This window comes from Thermomyces dupontii, assembly GCF_041956625.1.
Source record: "Thermomyces dupontii strain NRRL 2155 unplaced genomic scaffold VTN31scaffold_1, whole genome shotgun sequence".
NCBI classification, from domain to species: Eukaryota; Fungi; Ascomycota; class Eurotiomycetes; order Eurotiales; family Trichocomaceae; genus Thermomyces; species Thermomyces dupontii.
The window spans coordinates 4,179,656-4,198,051 of NW_027192307.1; the positions used below are offsets into that span (position 1 = coordinate 4,179,656).

Here is an 18,396-nt window from a genome sequence, read left to right on the forward strand (position 1 = left end):
TCTCCTGTACAAGTACTATCATACATCTTATTAATAGCATGTGATATTTATGGCTTCGACGTGTATATAGGAATCATGGTAGATTGCATCATGCATCAAGCCCTCTCTGAAAGCAGCCTGCCCCGTGAGGTTCAAAGCAACAGTGGCTTATGGTTGTTCGGCTGCCACTCTAACAGAATCCAGAAGTAGATACATCCTGCATCCATTAACCACACACAGCTGATAGGATATTGCAACTGACTCAGACCACAACCGCCTTGCCAACGCCCATCCGTGTATCCCCAAGACAAGAATCCTCAACATCCAACTCAACTTGGTCTCCATGTAAGTACAACTCTAGAAACGGATTACTTTCGCTTGCTTCTAGACTTTGAAGCCCCGGTATTCGAAGAGACACTTGCAGCCCTAGACGTCGATGTGGACGTAGCTTTGCTGCTACCCTTGACAGCCTTGACCTTCTTGTTCTGGTTAGGTTCGTTAGCATGATGGCAGAATCGAATTGAGAGGAATCAACATACCACTGCCCCGCTCTTGGACTTCTTCTTGGCCGGCGCCTCTTCCTCCTCCTCCTCTTCCTCGTCATCATCACGGTCGCGGCCGCGGGTCTTGCTGGTCTCGCCGTTGGCCTTGCCGTCTGCCATTTCAAACTCTCGTGCAATGGTGTTCAGCAATGTCGTACACCGACGTCCAATCTCCACGGGCGTACGACTCAAGAAGAACCAGTCGAACCGGAAGAGCGGGCTCTCGTGAATCTCGTCCCGGATCTTTTCGTAGAGACCTTCTTCTCTGTCTCCGTAACGATCCAGCATCACCAGCAAGAACCGATCTTCCTCTTCGGTGTATACTTTCTTGTTGGTGGTCGAGACATTGTAGTTGATTTTGAGCTGCTGTAGGGGAACGCGGTACATCGACAGCTTCTTTCGAAGCATCTTCCGCTGATAGTTCAATTTACGGAGTTTCTCCTCACCCTGCTCGATTATCCGAATATACTTTGGATAATCTTGGACCTCCGTGTAGCGCTTCCAAAAGACCTGGGCATACTCCTTGACTTCCTCGGGAGTCTTGCTGTCCACCTCGGTCGCAATGCCTTCATAGTCATGTCGGCCGAATTTGGCAGAGCCATTAATGAATTGCTGAAAGTCGCGGCGGTTCCAGTTGCCGAAGCCCTCTTCAGAGAGTCGGGCTTTCTCGGCTTGCTCTTCTTCTGTCAGGGGCACTGCGTTGTCAATTTCCCGTTGCTCCAGTTCGCGCTCAGCCTCCCGCTCGCTCAGTTCTTCTTCAGGACCATCCGGAAGCGGAGCCTTATATCCAATCTCCTTGTGGAAGTAGGCAGTCTCTTTATCCTGCAGGTCTTGCAAACGGGGCGGGTAGAACTGCCAGTCGTGGATCGTGATTTGCTTTGGAGGACGAGGTGTTTTCGGCTTAGACTCTGTGGTCCGACCCCCAGTAGACAGCGCCTGGCGATAGTACTTGTCAATCGAGTAAACCTGTTCCTTTCTTTCACGCTTTGCTGGGTTGATCCAGTTGAGGCCAATATCTTTTTTGCGGTTCGCAAAGTCTTCACCTCTCCATTCATATGCATTGTCGGACGTGAATTTCTGCAATTCGTCGATACCAAGTTTCTCGTACTTCTTGTTCAGTTCGGCCGTGCGTTCCTCACCCTTCCGCAGGATTTCGTCGATGTCATCCTCGGAAACATCGGTGGTCGTGCCAACAGTGCCCATTGGGCCTTTGGTTTTGAAGACATCGGCCGCACCGTGCTGAATCATACCAAGAAGTTCTTCCTTGGACGCCGCATTTTTCGTTTGTTGCTGCGCCCGTCCTTGCTGAATAACCAACTGATCGAGACGAAGTTTCTGAGCAGCACGTTCCAGAACTTTCTCCTCAATCGCATTTTCTGTGACAAACCGGAACACTTGGACTTGCTTCGTCTGCCCGATACGATGAGCTCGATCCATGGCCTGCAAATCAGCCTGAGGGTTCCAGTCGCTGTCGTAGAGAATGACAATGTCGGCGGTTGTCAAATTGATGCCCAAGCCACCGGCACGAGTAGTGAGCAGGAAAACGAATTTGTCGGAGCCGGGCTTGTTGTACTCATCGATGGCAGCGATCCGTTCCTCATGCGCTGTGGAACCATCGATACGGCAATAATTATGCCCCCGGAACACACAGTAGTCTTCGAGAATGTCGAGAACACGGCTCATCTGGGAGAAGATGAGCACTCGACTGCCCTGCCTCTTGAACCTTGCTAGGAGCTTGTCGAGAATCACCATCTTCCCTGAATTGTAAATGAGATGTTCGTCCGTTGTGTACGGAGGACCTGGCTCTGCGCCTTCAAACAAGTAGGGATGGTTGCAGCACTTTCGGAGCTGCATCACAATATTCAACAAGCGAGTCTTGGATTCTCGCTTGCCTGCAGCATTATTGACGGCGTCGATATCCTTTTCGAGGATCTTTTGGTACCACTTCACTTGCATCTCCGACATCCCTACGTATACGTTGACCTCCTTCTTGGGCAAAAGACTTTTCTCGACGTCGCTCTTCACGCGACGGAGTAAGAAGGGCCGGAGAACACGGTGCAACTGCTGTACGACGGTGTCCTGATCGGCGCCCTGACCAGAGAACCACTGATCAAAAGCTTCAGAGTCACCGAAGACATCTGGTAACAGAAAATTCAGCAAAGCCCACAGTTCGTGCAAGTTGTTTTGAAGAGGAGTTCCGGTGATCAGCAAACGGTTTCTTGAATGAAGGACGCGAACGATCTGAGCAAGCGATGACTCTTCGTTCTTGATGCGGTGGGCTTCATCAATGATAATGTACTCCCATGCAAACTTCTTCAGATGCGCCTTCTCGCGGAGGACCATCTCATAACTGGTGATGCAGACATCGAAATTCTCATCCAAGAGGCGTTCGTTGATCAATTTCTGGCGCTCATCTTTGGCGCCTTGTAGTACGAGAACATTGATCTGCGGGGTCCACTTGGAGAACTCTCGGTCCCAATTCTCAAGTGTAGATTTGGGAACCGCGATCAAGTGAGGGCCGGTTATGCCGCACACGTGTCGCAGGTAGCCGATAAACGCGATGGTCTGCAGCGTCTTCCCCAGACCCATTTCATCAGCAAGAATACCCGAGATCCCATTCTCATGTAGGGATACGAGCCAATTCAGGCCGTCAATCTGATAGTCTCGCATCTCCCCCTGGATGAACGCCGGTGATTCTCGAAAAACCGTCACATTCTGTCCGCCGCTTCTCTCGTCATTCAACAGTTCCGCGTCCTCTTCCTTCTCAGTCCGGCGCCGTCGTCCTGCTCCGGCTCCGCCCTTGCGCGACGATCCTCGAGATTTCGCAGCTTCTTCGGCATTTTGTCGGTCAATCTCGGCCATGATCTCTTTGATCCGAGGGTTCGGGTTTGTCTCGATGAAGTGTCGGAACAAGTCTGTCAAGCCCAGCAGGTACCGGAACCGTCGAATCGAGTCATCCTCCTGAGCCCAGGGTTAGACTACAGTTGGTCGGAATGGAGTGGCATTAATCATACCTTAGACTCGTCCAGTTTACCATGCTTCTTGCCCAAAACGCTCTTCCGGAGCTCGGCAGCCTCTGATCTGCGTTTGCGCCCATCCGCTGGGCCTATATCACCTGCAACGCTGCTTGCGGTCGTATTGGGATTCGTGTCCGAATCCTTGCTGCGAATTAGCGACTAATAAGTTCATTGGCAGAAACGAAGGGAAAAAAAATACATACAGTATAATCCGTATCCTGATAGAGAGTTTCTGTAAGCGACTGCTCTAACAACAGTTCCGAGTGGTCAATGTGTCCACCTACAGCCATGGGCGTATCGACTGGATCAACGGGGATCTGAGGAATACCATCATCGATGGCATCCGACATGGGCGTGTCGGCCTGGGAAACGGGGTCCGGGTCGGACCCTTGTGTGCGCGAAGGCGCCATCTTCAGCGAAGCGGCAACCTCCGAAGGAGAGTAACGTCGAATATCTCGAGAGCACGCCGCCGGAAACTGTATGGTCGTCTCAGTTCCGCAGATTCACACGTGTCTGGCGCGGGCTCGATGCTCGTGACGAGCAAAACAGAGCACGCCGTTCCGAGTCCTGATTGATCACGCTCCGAAAGCGAACAGGACAAGCAAGAGGCCTGTGTTGCCGTGCGCGAGAGTTGCTGGGAGAAGAAGATGAAGAGTCCCAGTCGCGCAGCGGATTTCATAGGGTTCACGTCTGGCGCGTGGACTGCCGGCGCGATGATTGGCTGACGATGCTGAGTCAGCATATCGCCACCCCTGTCCCGATCGGGTTAATGCAGATTTAGGCCTGAACATTCATCACGTGACCGTCGTTTATTAGCTCGAGATGTGTTGGCAGGAAAGTGGCTGCATGTTTTCGATGCTGGTAGAAGGATTCACCATCCAGGGGTTGCAAGGGTGCCGTGTATCGACGGCGGCGAGGCCCTTGACCAGCTTTCGTCGATTTTCCGGCTTTTGCTGCGTTTTCTTCTGCTTTGGAGTTTAGTGTTTGCCGGTTTTTCCGTTGCCCCTCACTACTGGACTGACCGAGTGACCGTCTTTGCTCTTCGACGCTCTGATTAAGAGCTTCCTCCAGCTACCACCTCGACCGAAGCCAGATTCCATCCTCATTCGTCGATTGCTCGACGTATTCATCATGGATTCTATGAGATCTCTAAATACATCGCTTCCTTCGACGCCGCATCCTCCGGAGCAGTTGTTGCAGGCTTTCAAAGCTGCGGCTCTGTCGGTGACGAACCTCTATAAAAGTGCCGCGGCAGATCAGGCCCAAGTACGACAAGCCGGCTATCAGGAAGCTATTGAGGATCTTCTCGCATTTCTCGATCGTGAGAACCTTGGTCTGAGTGACGGGGAAGGCTGGAAGATTCGACAATGGGCTACGGAACGACTAGAGGGCGCCGGAACGGCCGCCAGCGACAGCGACGACGAAGAGAAGTCTGCGCGGAGCTCGTCTCCGGCAGCCGCCCGCAAAGAGCATCCTGACAACGATCCTCGGTCGATAACTGCACGGAGAGAGTCAAGACCTAGTGAGCCGCAGCAACCATCCGCCTCGGAGCAACCCTCGACAACGTCATCATCATCATCATCCGAAGACTCGAATGTTACGACGAGACCCCCCATGTTTACGTTCACCGCTGGACCCCCTTTTCCCCAATTCCCGACCCAAGATATCGACATGCAAACATCCGATAATACCACACCTTCGTCCACGATGTCGCAAGGAGAGTCGCCCGCAGTCAGCGTCTCTGTTCTTCCGCGCAACTCTCGCAGTCTAGCTCGTCATAACTCGTTGTCTCGTCAGGCCGGACGCTCGTCCACGAAAGAACCACCTGCGACCATCGGATCGAAACGGAAGCTGCCCTATCAGGACTTCTTCGACATCACCGGTCTGAACGGGCGAGATTTCTTCGGCGGGGGAGGTAGCAAGCGCGGCCGATTTGCATGAATCGCTACGGATGACGAACTACATGACGACCGTGTGTTGTGATACCCGGGAAGGAGCATAGAGGGATGGAGATGGAGCATGAAGCATTGGTGGCGTTATGTGACTTCATGTTTTTATCTTTGCATCGTATACATATCAAGCATCTTCGACTCCCGCATCGTATGGTGTTTGAGAGTTGGGTATATTGTTGCATTGCACTGTATGTTGGGGCATAGGGATATACACGTCATGTATGCTCAAGCTGATTTCTTTCAACGTACATATCGAACGTAACTGGTCATCTTGCTCCGGTAAATTGCAATCTTCGCCTGTTTGATCAACCTTTCTTTGTTTGGTTGTCCATAACTTCGAGCTCTCAGCCGTCTAGCTTGAAGAGCCTCGCATTAAAGCCGCAACAACCCTGGCCCATCCAGCAACGCCCGCTCCTGCCTCATTGCTGCTCCAGTCAATGGTTTCCGCGATAAGCGATGCATCCGACTTGGTTGTCGTGTACGATTCGACGCAGCATGGCAAACCGGAACAGGGATCGCTGATCAATCAATTAAACGCCCGATAAAGACCCAAGCCTACTAACGACGCCGACAACGTTGCCACAGCCAGCTGCCTCGACCCGAGCTTGTACTTTGTCGCACTCGCCATAATGGCCTTTTCTTGCCGTCGCAGATTCCGCATGCCTGTATAATAGGTATATGCACCTAAGCCAATAAACGCGGTAGCACCTGTAGCCGCACGGTTGGAGTTCAGACTCGGCGCATCAAGACGGAAAGGAGGACGTGAAACGCACCGGTGATTCGACACGACAGGCAGTCTTCGAATTGATTGCCCATCACTCGCTTCTCCATGTCCTCTGGTCTCAGTTCCCAGGGAGCTGGATCTTGATTTTGCTTCATGATGCCCGATTCCGGCAAAAAATGACCGGACCCTGTATCCTGTTCAGAACCACAGCAACCTAAGCTTCGAGGGAGTGATCGGGCAATTCACCCTGTTCTCGACCTGCCGAATCTCCGGTGTCAACTGTCGAAGAAGAGCGGAAGAATTGGGCCATTATATCTCACCGCCTACTTGATACGTTAATACATGTATTCATGTGCTTGATTACTGGATACGCGAGCACTATGTATCATACCTACGAGAACCAGAGCCAGAAAGCACGATCACTCCAATGCTGTCCTTCGCTTTCGGTCACAATGAGCGGCGCTATCGCAGCGCTCTACATATATGATGAACACAAGTACGTGCTTTTGCCCCTGGAGAGTTTCCAGACAACGGAATCTGACATGACATAGTGTACCCATCCTAGAACATGTGTATCGGTCCCGGCTACCGCCGGCGTCCGCATTGATCACGCAGTATCTGGCGCATCCCGCGCCACGACCGTCGCTGCTCTACCTCCCGGAGGCCTTTCCGCCCGTGACCGTTTTCTCCATCGTCCACTCGAACCTGCTCTTTCTCTCTCCCAGCGACGTCGATGTGGAGCCTTTGCTGGTCCTCGAGTTCCTGCACCGCGTGGTCGATGTGTTGGAGGAATTCGTTGGCGCGCCCCTGCTGTCGACCAAAATCCAGGCCAATTATGACGTCGTCGCACAGCTATTGACTGAGATGTGCGATGCGTCGCTGGTCAGCAACACCGAAATCAATGCCCTGCAGGAAGCAGTCGAGGTTCCTGGCTGGATGAATAAGTTGCTGGGAGGGGTGGGATTGCCGGGGTTGGTCTATTTCCCTAGCGGCGTCATCCGCCAAGGATGATGATGCCCGCTGGAAGTCGGGAAGACAATCATGCTTACAGGCTGCTTTTTTATACTCCAGGACTTCTTCGCCAACACTCGGCGCATCATTTCCTGGCAAGGCCCCCGCCAGTGCCGTCTCGGGACCCGCGATTCCATGGCGACGGCCAGGTGTCCGCCATACGTCCAACGAGCTCTATGTTGATATTATCGAAAACCTATCAGTGACCATTGCTCCGTCTGGGCGGATACTTTCCGCCAGGGCAATAGGCACAATAGCATTCAACTCCAAAGTCTCGGGTGTACCGGATCTACTATTGACCTTGACAACGCCGGCGGGGCCGCAAGGGGTCAGCCGCAAAATGGAACTACCCGTGTTCCACCCCTGTGTCCGGCTAGCACGGTGGAGGGAACGACCGGGAGAGCTCAGCTTTATCCCGCCCGATGGTCGATTCATTCTCGCAGGATACGAGACCGATCTCCTTCCTATCGACCCATATCTCGATACGTCCCCGACACACATTGAGAAACTCTTTCTTCCGGCCTTTGTCGACGTGCGCAAGTCCTTGGGGTCGACCGGATCCGAGTTCGAAGTGCGGTTGACGCTCAACACGAACTTCCCCGGCGTGCCAGCTACATCGCGTCCCTCGGGTTCAGGATCAGGTACCTCGACGCCATCCTTCCTTGGCGGAGGATTGGGTAGTAGCGGCAGCTCCACGACTCCGGTGCTGGACGAAGTGGTTGTGACCGTCCCCATATCCAAGGCGGTGCGGAACATCACCGACATGCGCGCCAGCCGAGGCGACACCATCTACTCACCCGGCGACGAATTCCTCGAGTGGCGGGTTCCGACGCGAGACGCGGGGTCTGTATCCGGCACGGCAACACTCCGGTGCACGGTGGTAGGCCACCAAGACGACGGCGCGGAGGAACTGGAGTCCGAAATGGCGGCCGGAGCGGCCCTGCTGCAGGGCTACTACGACACGGAATCCTCCTATCAGCAAGATCCGACGACGTACAGCTCGTCCTCGTACCCACCAGACAGTAGCAAACCCAGCAAACCCAAAAAATCGAAGAAAACCAAATCCACCAAGGGCAAGAAGTCGAAATCGAAAAAGGCCTCGAGCGCAGAAGAACCCACATCAACCGCGACACCCGAAGAGACGCCCTCGCCAACAACCCACACCCCACCACCGCCACAACCATCATCAACCGGGCCGTCCGCCTCCGGTACGGTCAAGGACAGCGCCTCGCGCAAAGCAAAACTCAAGTCCGCGCTCATGCCCACGTCCGCGACGGTGTCGTTTTCTGTCCGCGGCTGGCTGCCCTCGGGGATCCGAGTGGAGAGTCTCAATATCGATCCGCGACGAAGTCGGGGTCTTGGGGAAGGGGTCCGGCCGTATAAAGGGGTGAAGTATCTATGCGTGAGTCGGCGGGGGGTGGAGAGACGATGTTGATGAGCCTCCGTCGCTTGTGAAGGTCTAGTGTCGTTGATTTATTTGTCTTTTTTGAGGTTGATGATTTGATCATGATCATGATGAGAGGGAAGTGCTGGTTGAGATGTACATACGCACAAAACGCTAGATTCATTCATACCTATCTAGGTACATATACAAATGGCATCACTTCGCTACATTTCTGACCCATCGAGCTTGAATAAATCATTCAGCGTCGCGTAACTTTGCATCCAACTATAGTATGTATATCGTACAGGACAGAAAAAAGAGAAAAAAAAAAATTCACAAATCCTTTTAGGATCTTCCCAGTCAGTTATTACAAAACATGATCAAACATCACGGTTGATGAGCCAATCGATATGACAATTCACCAATGCAAAACATAGATTGAAAAGACAGACCAAAAAAAAAAAAAGAAAAAGATGGTAAGCGAGCCAGACTGGCCAAGGTTTCTCACTGCTTCGCCAGGCGTTGCAGGTATTTTTGAACAAGGAAGAGCACTGTTTACACGATTAAGTATTATGTTAGCTATGGCCAAAATCTTTCGTCAGTGTAGAAGGGATGGTGTATCCGAGTGTCAAGATGGTCCCCCACCCCCCGCAGCGAGATCACTTGTCTGGAGACGATAAGCGCTCAGAGATAGAGATACCTTCTAGATGTAGGAGTCGATAAAGGTGCTTGTAGGAGAAGGGAATTCATCAAGAGATTTTCAGTGCTTACCAATTGCCACCGCCATTGCTTTGCTCGCAGCCAGTTTTGGCGATCCTCCGAAGAGGAGTCGCAGCCACGTCCACGGGCTCTTGCGGCCGTCGCGGTCGAAATCCGGCGTGCCCACGCCTAGGCCCAGCCGGAGCCACTTGAATTTGGTTGGCGTGTATGGCGGGTATCGGAGATCGAGCAGGCTCTCGGCCCAGCTGGGTGTCTTGGTGTACGGGCGATGGTGCAGGAAGACGTCTACGCTGGCGCGGCCGCGATACTGGCCCATGCCGCTTTCGCCCACGCCGCCGAACGCCAGGGTGTTGACGTGCGGTTGGGCATCGTTGAGCGAAACATTTCCAGAGCGGGTTCCTTCGAGCACTGATTCTAGTCAGCAGGCATGAAATGTCAGAAAGGGGACGGCTTTGCTCACCTTTCTCGTGATCTGAGCTGCTGCCAAATACTGAGATTCCCAGTGGGGTGTCGTGCACTTTGTTCGCGATCTGGATCGCCTCGTCCACATCGTTTACCGGGTAGACCGCGCAGATGGGACCAAAGGCCTCGTTGACGATCATCGAATCCTCCAGTGAGTCCACCTGCACCAAGGTCTGCTCAATGTAGCGTTCCTTCTCGTTCAGAGTGCCACCAAAGATGATCTTCCCCTGGCTGTTGTCCAACATTCCCTTCAGTCGCTGGAATGCCTTGTCGGTAACGATGCGGCCATAATCCGGCGAGTCGCGAGATCCATTCGGGTAAAAGTCCTTGTAAGCTTTCTTGAACTCCTCAAGGACCGCAGGCAGAATGGACTTCTCAATGAGAATGTAATTGTGCGCGGTACAGGTCTGGCCAGCGTTCATGGATTTCGCCCAAAGTAGTCGACGCGCCACCAATCGGGGGTTTGCGTTGCGCGTCACAATCGCCGGGTTGAGCCCACCCAACTCAAGCACAACCGGCGTCAAATGCACCGCAGCAGCCTTGGCCACGATGCGGCCGACGGCGGCACTGCCCGTGAAGAAGATCTTGTCCCACTTTTCTGCCAACAGAGCCTGCGTCTCCTCAGCGCCGCCCTGCACAACGGCATAACAGGATGGGTCAAGGGTGGATTCAATGATCTCTTGGATGATTCTAGAGCTGTTCGGGGTGATCTCGCTCGGTTTGATAGCCACCGTATTTCCTGCAGCAATGGCGCCAAACAGGGGGAGCATTGTCAATTGGAAAGGATAGTTGCTTGGACCGATGATCAGCACAGTGCCCATCGGGTCTTTCCGAATCTTTGGATTCACTGATTTCCACATGAACGGGATATCTGATGCAGCCTCGTCTTTGAGCCATTTATCCATGTTGTTCACGATGTGCAGGATATCCCCCGTCATCCAGTAGATTTCTGCCATGAAAGCTTCATAGGCATGTTTTCCCAGATCGCGGGACAGTGCCTCCGCGATGCGCTCCTTATTATCTTCCACACTGCGCGGCATTAGTCCACATTCATGGTGGCTCAGAAGGGATGCGGCACTCACGCCCAGTAGAGCTTCCGCAACACCACTTTACGGAATTCAATGGGGCGTGTTTTACGCTGGGAGAAAGACTCGCGAAGTGTGGCGACTTTCCTGGGAATCTGATCGATTGGGGTGAATTCCAGGGGGGCAATCTCAACCTCGGTGCGCTTGTTAGTAGCCATGATGGGCGGGATTCTGCGTCACTAGTATCATCAAACAAATCCCGGCCAGTCGAATCTTCAAGCCGTCAAGATAGCAGATCAAGCAGGCGATTGCCAAATCTATTGCTTTAAAGATATTCAGACTAGATGGACGATAGAAAACATCGAAAGGACGCTGAGAGGAGACTTAAAGCATTGGTCCCGTATTTTGTCACGAGTTCACACAGCTTGCCGTAAACCTCGGATGGAGAGAGCCCTGCAGTGGCAGAAGGGGTTGAGGCCCCCACCATTCCGCAGGCACTTTTCCTCTTCGAGTTTAGGCTACTCTGAATCATGAATCATAGGCTTTTAGGGCACTGTCCATCCAAAATGACGTACAGACAGTATTTTACTCGTACATTTACTCTACCCGCGCTGTGTTGATCGATATACAAAGTACGATGCCATTTGTTAACAGGATTTTCTCGAGCTGGGATGCATTGTCCCGCAAACATTGGAGCACCTCGGCTCTACTCCGTGCAAAGAAACGAAAATAGATCATTTCTTCTCAAACTGCTCCTCCGTAACCCCCTTACCCATGGCGGCGGTGCTGCTGATACCGCCCGTAATCATTGCCAATGTGTGATCAATCAGCTCAGCACCGCTCCACTTCTGATGGCGGACAATGTCGATGTTGCGGTCCATCTCCGGCTCCTGGACGAGCTCGCCGTAAGCGCGCATGCCGTTCTTGGCGTACTCGGATGCGAACGTGTCGGTGATCAGGGCCGTGGTGTGCAGCCCGGCGAGGGTGATGAACTGCCAGCAGTAGCCGAGCTTGGCCAGACGGTCAATGAACGTGCGTTGCTCGTCGGCCGGCATGGCTGCCTTCCAGTTGAAAGACGGCGACAGGTTATAGGCCAGTCTGTGTTGATCGTCAGCTGCTGCTCCAACAATTACCTAAAAAAAAAAAAAAAAAAAAAAAAAAAAAAAAAAAAAAAAAAAAAAAAAAAAAAAAAAAAAAAAAAAAAAAAAAAAAAAAAAAAAAAAAAAAAAAAAAAAAAAAAAAAAAAAAAAAAAAAAAAAAAAAAAAAAAAAAAAAAAAAAAAAAAAAAAAAAAAAAAAAAAAAAAAAAAAAAAAAAAAAAAAAAAAAAAAAAAAAAAAAAAAAAAAAAAAAAAAAAAAAAAAAAAAAAAAAAAAAAAAAAAAAAAAAAAAAAAAAAAAAAAAAAAAAAAAAAAAAAAAAAAAAAAAAAAAAAAAAAAAAAAAAAAAAAAAAAAAAAAAAAAAAAAAAAAAAAAAAAAAAAAAAAAAAAAAAATTAGTTGCGGAGAATGGACTCACTTCTGCTCCGGCCAAATAGCGTGGACACCTTCGGCGAACTTCTTCGCCTGCTCAAAGTCGGGGAGCTTGGTCTCCATCCAGATGAGATCCGCAAAGGGAGCATACGCAACGGCCCGGTTGATGGCACATTCCGTTCCTCCCTGGTAGCGGTAGTAGCCCTCGCGCGTGCGAGGCGCGTCCCAGTCCCAGTAGACGTCGATGCCAGTTAGTTTCTTCGCAATGGCACGAGCCTCGCTGTTGCTCTTTCCATTGGCAGCCTTGCGGTACTCCTCGACGAGGGCGGACTTGTTCTGGAAGGAACCGGCGTTGATGGCATCCACCACTGCGTCGTCGAACCTCTTGAGGCCCGCCTGGGCAATCCACTGATCTTCAACGGCCTGGAGCTCGTCGCCAGTCTTGCCGGCCTGCTCGGCGGCGACCATCAAGTCGTTGAGCGGCGGCAGGTTCGGGTTGGTGGAGCCGATGATGAACTGGTGGTCTCGGTAGTCGATGGTCGAAGTGATGAGCGTAGCGGCTTCTGAGTCAGTTCGCGCAATGGCGATGAGGTCGGTTCCTATTGGCTTGTCAGCCACTGCAATCTTCGGTCAAATGATCAAACTACTAACCCATGATATCAGCTTGTGCGCGAATGGCCACCAGCCGGTTGATATGCTCGCTGATGGGTACCAAGACTTTGCCGGCCATGTGGCCGCACTTCTTCGTGCCAGGCGCCTGGTCCTCAATGTGAATTCCCGCGGCTCCTCTCTCGATGAACAGTCTCGTCAACTTCATGACGGCCGTCAGACCGCCGTGACCGGTGTCTGCATCCGCAATAATGGGCCGGAGGTAGTCGTAGTTGTTCTCCTGATTCCGCTTCTCCTTGGGTTTGCTCAGACGCGCCTCCCGTTGTTTCCGGTCATGGAAGAGCTGAGCCATCCAGAGTTGATTGACCTTGTTTGGCACGGTGTTCTACCACGAGTCAGTCTACAATTCTGCTAGGGGCTGGATAATCTCCCCCAACCTACCATAGGGTAATCAGCCAGATCCGGCGACGGCTCATCCGTGGACGAAGCGGTCGCGGAGCTCTGCCATCCAGACACGTAGATGGTATCCAGATACTTGATCATTTGCGTGAGCATGGCCGGCTCCAGACAGCCATAAGTGAAGCTGGCGGTTTTAGTCTGACAGCAGGGTCAGTACAGCCATCACCAGTTCAGAGAAGTGCGGAACGTTACCTTGAACCGCTCCTCAAGAATCCTCCAGAGCTTTTTACTCTGGGCGTTCGAGGGATAGTCAATCTTCAAAGTCCCGCGTTTCGCAACGATCTGCTCCGCGGTAAAAGGGCGCTTCGTGTAGCGCCATCGCGAGTCCTGCCACCATTGCTTGACGGCGTTGACTTCTTCTTGGAACTTTTGTTCCTCAATGTCGAGATCGTGAGCAGACATTTTTGGCCAATACTCTTTTCTCCTTTTTCTTCTTTTTTTCCCTTTGTCTCAATGGGTACAGGTTTGGTGGTAAGACGTAGGTGGCAACCTTGCCAACTGGACTTGATATATTCGTCCAATCCAGCGAACAACGATGAGTCAGAGAGGACACTGGTGATATATGAAAGGAGACAACTTTTGTACAGGCTCAAATTTACCCCAAATCACGTCAACCAAAAGCAGCCAGAAAATATCTCGGGTCAACGACAGAAAAGCATGTGCATCCCGTCCGTACTATGTATCAGTTCGGCTGTCCCGATAGCATCATACTTCCAGTTAGCTTAGCTCGTACGTATATCCGCAAGTTCTCGACTTTCTCGGCTCAACGGGAGTACACGATCATCATTTGTCTCCAGTCTCGGCTCAATCCTACGAATCAGAAATGGGCATTGTGATGAAAGAACCACAGTGACTGGCTCAAGGGAATCAATCCATAGAAATCCTCGGTCCAAAGAGCTTTCTCGGTCAACATCCGCGCTACTTACTGTCCTGGAATCCCTGATTTTTTCGAGTTTCGGATGGGCCTTTGATTTGGTTTGGTCCTCGGTTCAACGGGGGGAGCAAGTGACCTTGGTTACTATGTAGGTATTGCTTGGGTTCTGGATCATGGGCTCAGCAATGAGAGATAATATCGGTTGGTCGGAGATGGAGACATGTGATAATTGATAGTATTATGAAGGTCCAAAGTACTACTCCGTACTCTCCTTGATTTGATCGCCGACGGTATCCAGACCTTAGCTATGAACAATATCGGACGACTGGTAAGAGGACTGTATAAAGAGCGCAATTAATAGTACTCTCTTGCCTTGGTCACTGTCAAAAGAAGAACACTCCAGAGATTCCGAGTCTCGTCTCTCGAGCATATAACCATAGCTCCATATGTAGCTGCGTACTCGTACACACACTACTAAGTACTGTAGCTCCATCTCCAGCCCTAATCAGACGCCGCTCCGGTCCGATTTTCGCATCTCTTCATCTTTCCATCGGAACGCTGAAACAACCATCCAACATTGACTTCCCGATAGTTCATCGCGCAGCATGACTCATCATTTTACTAACCTCCTGCTCAAGTGCAAAAAAGAACAGGAAAAAAAACAAAGTTCGAAATTCCGACTTTGGCAATGTCATCTGCATACGTCACTCCGTCGTGATACCCGAATAGAAGCTTCTCATCAAGCTGTTTGGACTTTGGAGTAGGCATACGACTGGGTATTAGGTAGTAAACAAAGAATGAGAAGACTTCTCCCATAACTTGGACTTGAAGGGTACAACACAACATTCCAATTCAGCTCGTCATCGCATCGCCAACTGGCGAACACTATTGACTCAATCTCTAACCTCGGCTGAACCCGTGGCAAAAGAGCAGTCGAACGGCCGAGTGGAGTCCCCGAGATCGGCAGATCCCGGCCCAGCGGAATGAGGAGGATCGCCGCGTTGTGGCCTGAGGAATCAGGCAGACATCGGGGTCGGGTTAAGGGACCAATCAGACGTCCCTAGTCAGAAGAGTCCAACTTCTGGCGCTCTGCCTGAGACGTGAGGCATCCCAATTCCCAACGACTGGAAGACAATCAACCTGATGTCGACAGTACTATTAATTAAGAACTGAAAAAATAATACTAATAGTACCTATAAACATATATGATCACAAATCTCGACTTTTCCCCTTGAACGACTCGTACAGCAGACCCAGTCTCCCTGCAAACGCCCAGAGTTTGAACGGCAGAACCCAGTCAACCACTCTAGCTCTAATTCGCCAAAGAAATCACAGTCGACAACGCGAGGAAAACAAAAGAATCTCCCGAAAGATACGTTCGACGACCGCTCAGAATGGGAACGCTCAGTATGGGAACTGCATGTCCAGAGCACGGCTGTACGTCTCGTAAGGAGTGATGGCTCCGAGAGCCCGCCTCATGTGGGCGTTCAGAATCTCCAGCCCATAGACATAGCTGGCATTGACCCAGCCGAATCTGTTTCGAGTTAGCATACGCCCATACCATTTGATACAAAGGACCGGGAAACATACCCTTCCCGAGGAACGCCCTTGAAGTCAACACCCTGGTTGCCATACTCGGCATCCACCCGGTGCGGATCGATCGGCCGCGTCACGTCGTACTTCTCGACCACCACACCGTTGAAGTCGACAAAGGCCTTGGTGATCATGTACAGCCACTTGTACGCCAACCGCTCGGCTTCATCCTGATACCCGTAACGTAGAAGGCCTGTCCAAGCGAGCATCTGCTGAGGCGCCCACCCATACGGGTAGTCCCATTGTCGATTAGGACGGTCCAAACTAATCTCTCCGCGAGACTTCTCCGTGCCGGACACTAGGCCACCGTAGACTTCGAACTTGGGGAGGGCCTTCTTGACCAGCTGGGCCGCTTGCGCCGGTGTGGCCAAGCCAGCCCACATCGTCCAGAAGGTCGTTGCGGACTCGTAGTCCGTGCGCTCTTTCTTGACGGTGTCGTAATCAAAGAACATGCCCTTCTCCTCGTCCCAGAGCAGCTTGTCCATGGCCAGCTTCCGTTTCCTGGCCCGGCGGTCCCACACTGACGACGTTTCAAACTCAACGTTCTGGGTTTGCTCAGTGCGGAACTCGGGTGGAATGTAAAGCTTGTCTCCGAAAAACGTGCGGATGGTCCGGCCAATATCCACCTCGTACTTGTACAACAACGAATTGAGGTCCACCGTGGCCAGATTTGCGCAGACCCGCTCGAGTCGGTAGGAAGTGTCGTGGCCCGACTCACGCACTGCCCGGTCATGGAGGAAATACTCGTCCAGCTCGGGCTCCTTGACGACCCCGTCATTGTACGCCTGCACAAACTCCTTGAAGGTCATGCCATACTTTTTCGCGTACGGTGTCAGCAGGTGCAGGAAGTGCGTCGCCTCCGTCTCCGGGGGCACGCCCAACCCCTCCGGGCGGTACCTCGATAGACCGGACACTGGGTCGTAACGTGGCTCCGCCATCCACACGCTGTAGTACTCCTTGATCGCCGCGAGGATGGCATTGCGCAGAAAGTCCAGCGCGTCCGGCTCGGCCTTGATCTTGTCGTACACTCGGAGCGCCATGTCCGTCAAGAACGGTGGCTGAGACCGCAAGAGATAGTATGAACGCGTCGCGTTCAGGATCTTGCCGTAATGCTTGATGCAGAAGCAGAAGTTGATGACCATGGCCTTGGCAAGATCGACTCGGTTGCTGACCAACAGGCCCAGGGACTCCATGTAACTATCCCAACCGTACAGCTCGTTGAACCGACCACCCGGGACGACGAAGGGTACACCACGCATGTCCTTCTTCCCCGTCGCGGGGTCGATATACTCTTCCATCGCCAAAGCCAGCAACCCCGGCTTGGCGTTGAGACTCTTGACGTATTCGGGGGTGATTTTCTCCGCCAACATTTGGACGTCGAGGCGCAATTCCGGCCTACTTTCTGCGATGCGCTTGTAGTACTCGTACTGCTCCGGGCAGCCAGGAGGGATGTAGATGCGAGGCCGGGGATCGTCGGTCCAGTCCTTCGGATCGCGTCCGGCCTCGGCGATATTGGAACCGTCAATCCGACGAGTCAAGGCGTTCCAGAACGATTTCTTGATATATCGAGAAAGGCGATTGACCGGATTCTCGCTCAGCCGGTCCTCGTCCAGCACGATCCGCTTGCGACCGTAATCTTTGGCGATGGTGAGTTCTTGGAGGAGGTTCGAGAGCATGTACGTTCCGCGAACATCGAATTTATTGTACCCGGAGGATGCCGCGGTGCCGATCGGGAGAACCTGGCGGCGGTCAGTGGATCGGTCGGAGAGAGTTCTTCTCTCGTATGACGTACCTTGGGCCCGGCATCTTCGATGGTGATTTGCATGTTCTTATCGGTATCCTCTCTCTCGAGCAGCGTCTGCAGCGTCTCGTCGACATCAATCAAAAACCGCCGAGGCACCAACGACGCCTCATCTGTTTGTCGTTAGTGATATGATGGTTCCCTTGGACGCACGTTTCCGGGGATACGATACCATGACTTCCCCGACGCAAGGGGATGCTGCCCAGGTAGTTTTTGATGTCCTCGCGGTTCAGCGACTTGACGTTCTATTGCACACCCGTTAGACGTCATCCCATAACCGCCAAACAAATCACCACGATCGAAGAACTTACCGCCGAGAACGCGCGGCGATGGGCCTTGTTCCATCCCTCTTCATTTTCCGCGTAGTAGACCTCGGGTTCGGAGAACGGGTCTACGGTTGGTCCAGAAGGTGCCCTGACATGTGACGAGGTCATAGTACTCTGGTCGGTTGGGCGCTGGAAGATCGATTTTCAAGGGTCGGATCGTCGAGATGGGAAACGGGGTTAAAAAAAAAAAAAAAAAAAAAAAAAAAAAAAAAAAAAACGAAAAAAACACTTAAAGGCGATGGATCGAACGACCTCGACTCGACGTCGATGTGATGATTACTCACAATGCAGGCGATGGAATTTGAACGAATGCGATCGCGCAAACGATCCAAGATAGAATTAGAATTAGTAATAAGTATTCACAGACGATTAATATTTCGCACCGATCCAAGTCGAGCACAGCTTTGAGTTGGCACAGAAAAAAAAGGGCTGTTCAGAGTATGACATAT

General features: G+C 51.9%; 7 protein-coding genes across 7 annotated transcripts; 2 read left to right on the plus strand and 5 right to left on the minus strand.

The window, feature by feature from the left end:
* Nucleotides 1-347: 347 nt before the first annotated feature.
* Nucleotides 348-3,948, minus strand: VTN31DRAFT_1586 (uncharacterized protein; the record flags this gene model as incomplete). Its single annotated transcript, XM_069401659.1, has 5 exons — nucleotides 348-464; nucleotides 519-3,482; nucleotides 3,536-3,679; nucleotides 3,742-3,756; nucleotides 3,823-3,948. The coding sequence occupies 5 exons, from the start codon at nucleotides 3,946-3,948 to the stop codon at nucleotides 348-350; spliced, it is 3,366 nt and encodes a 1,121-aa protein (XP_069264442.1).
* A 721-nt stretch (nucleotides 3,949-4,669) lies between these two features.
* On the plus strand, nucleotides 4,670-5,479 carry VTN31DRAFT_1587 (uncharacterized protein; the record flags this gene model as incomplete). The annotated part of the gene is made up of 1 exon (XM_069401660.1): nucleotides 4,670-5,479. One exon carries the CDS (start codon nucleotides 4,670-4,672, stop codon nucleotides 5,477-5,479), a length of 810 nt encoding a protein of 269 aa, XP_069264443.1.
* Nucleotides 5,480-6,016: 537 nt separating this feature from the next.
* On the minus strand, nucleotides 6,017-6,369 carry VTN31DRAFT_1588 (uncharacterized protein; the record flags this gene model as incomplete). The annotated part of the gene is made up of 2 exons (XM_069401661.1): nucleotides 6,017-6,198; nucleotides 6,264-6,369. The coding sequence occupies 2 exons, from the start codon at nucleotides 6,367-6,369 to the stop codon at nucleotides 6,017-6,019; spliced, it is 288 nt and encodes a 95-aa protein (XP_069264444.1).
* A 297-nt stretch (nucleotides 6,370-6,666) lies between these two features.
* VTN31DRAFT_1589 (uncharacterized protein) lies at nucleotides 6,667-8,660 on the plus strand (the record flags this gene model as incomplete). Its single annotated transcript, XM_069401662.1, has 3 exons — nucleotides 6,667-6,710; nucleotides 6,766-7,185; nucleotides 7,286-8,660. 3 exons carry the CDS (start codon nucleotides 6,667-6,669, stop codon nucleotides 8,658-8,660), a joined length of 1,839 nt encoding a protein of 612 aa, XP_069264445.1.
* A 453-nt stretch (nucleotides 8,661-9,113) lies between these two features.
* VTN31DRAFT_1590 (uncharacterized protein) lies at nucleotides 9,114-11,034 on the minus strand (the record flags this gene model as incomplete). Its single annotated transcript, XM_069401664.1, has 4 exons — nucleotides 9,114-9,160; nucleotides 9,381-9,737; nucleotides 9,790-10,820; nucleotides 10,874-11,034. 4 exons carry the CDS (start codon nucleotides 11,032-11,034, stop codon nucleotides 9,114-9,116), a joined length of 1,596 nt encoding a protein of 531 aa, XP_069264446.1.
* Nucleotides 11,035-11,550: 516 nt separating this feature from the next.
* VTN31DRAFT_1591 (uncharacterized protein) lies at nucleotides 11,551-13,755 on the minus strand (the record flags this gene model as incomplete). Its single annotated transcript, XM_069401665.1, has 5 exons — nucleotides 11,551-11,914; nucleotides 12,332-12,884; nucleotides 12,937-13,279; nucleotides 13,336-13,491; nucleotides 13,546-13,755. The coding sequence occupies 5 exons, from the start codon at nucleotides 13,753-13,755 to the stop codon at nucleotides 11,551-11,553; spliced, it is 1,626 nt and encodes a 541-aa protein (XP_069264447.1).
* Nucleotides 13,756-15,631: 1,876 nt separating this feature from the next.
* Nucleotides 15,632-18,055, minus strand: VTN31DRAFT_1592 (uncharacterized protein; the record flags this gene model as incomplete). The annotated part of the gene is made up of 5 exons (XM_069401666.1): nucleotides 15,632-15,761; nucleotides 15,818-17,559; nucleotides 17,613-17,734; nucleotides 17,794-17,866; nucleotides 17,933-18,055. 5 exons carry the CDS (start codon nucleotides 18,053-18,055, stop codon nucleotides 15,632-15,634), a joined length of 2,190 nt encoding a protein of 729 aa, XP_069264448.1.
* Between the last annotated feature and the right edge of the window lie 341 nt (nucleotides 18,056-18,396).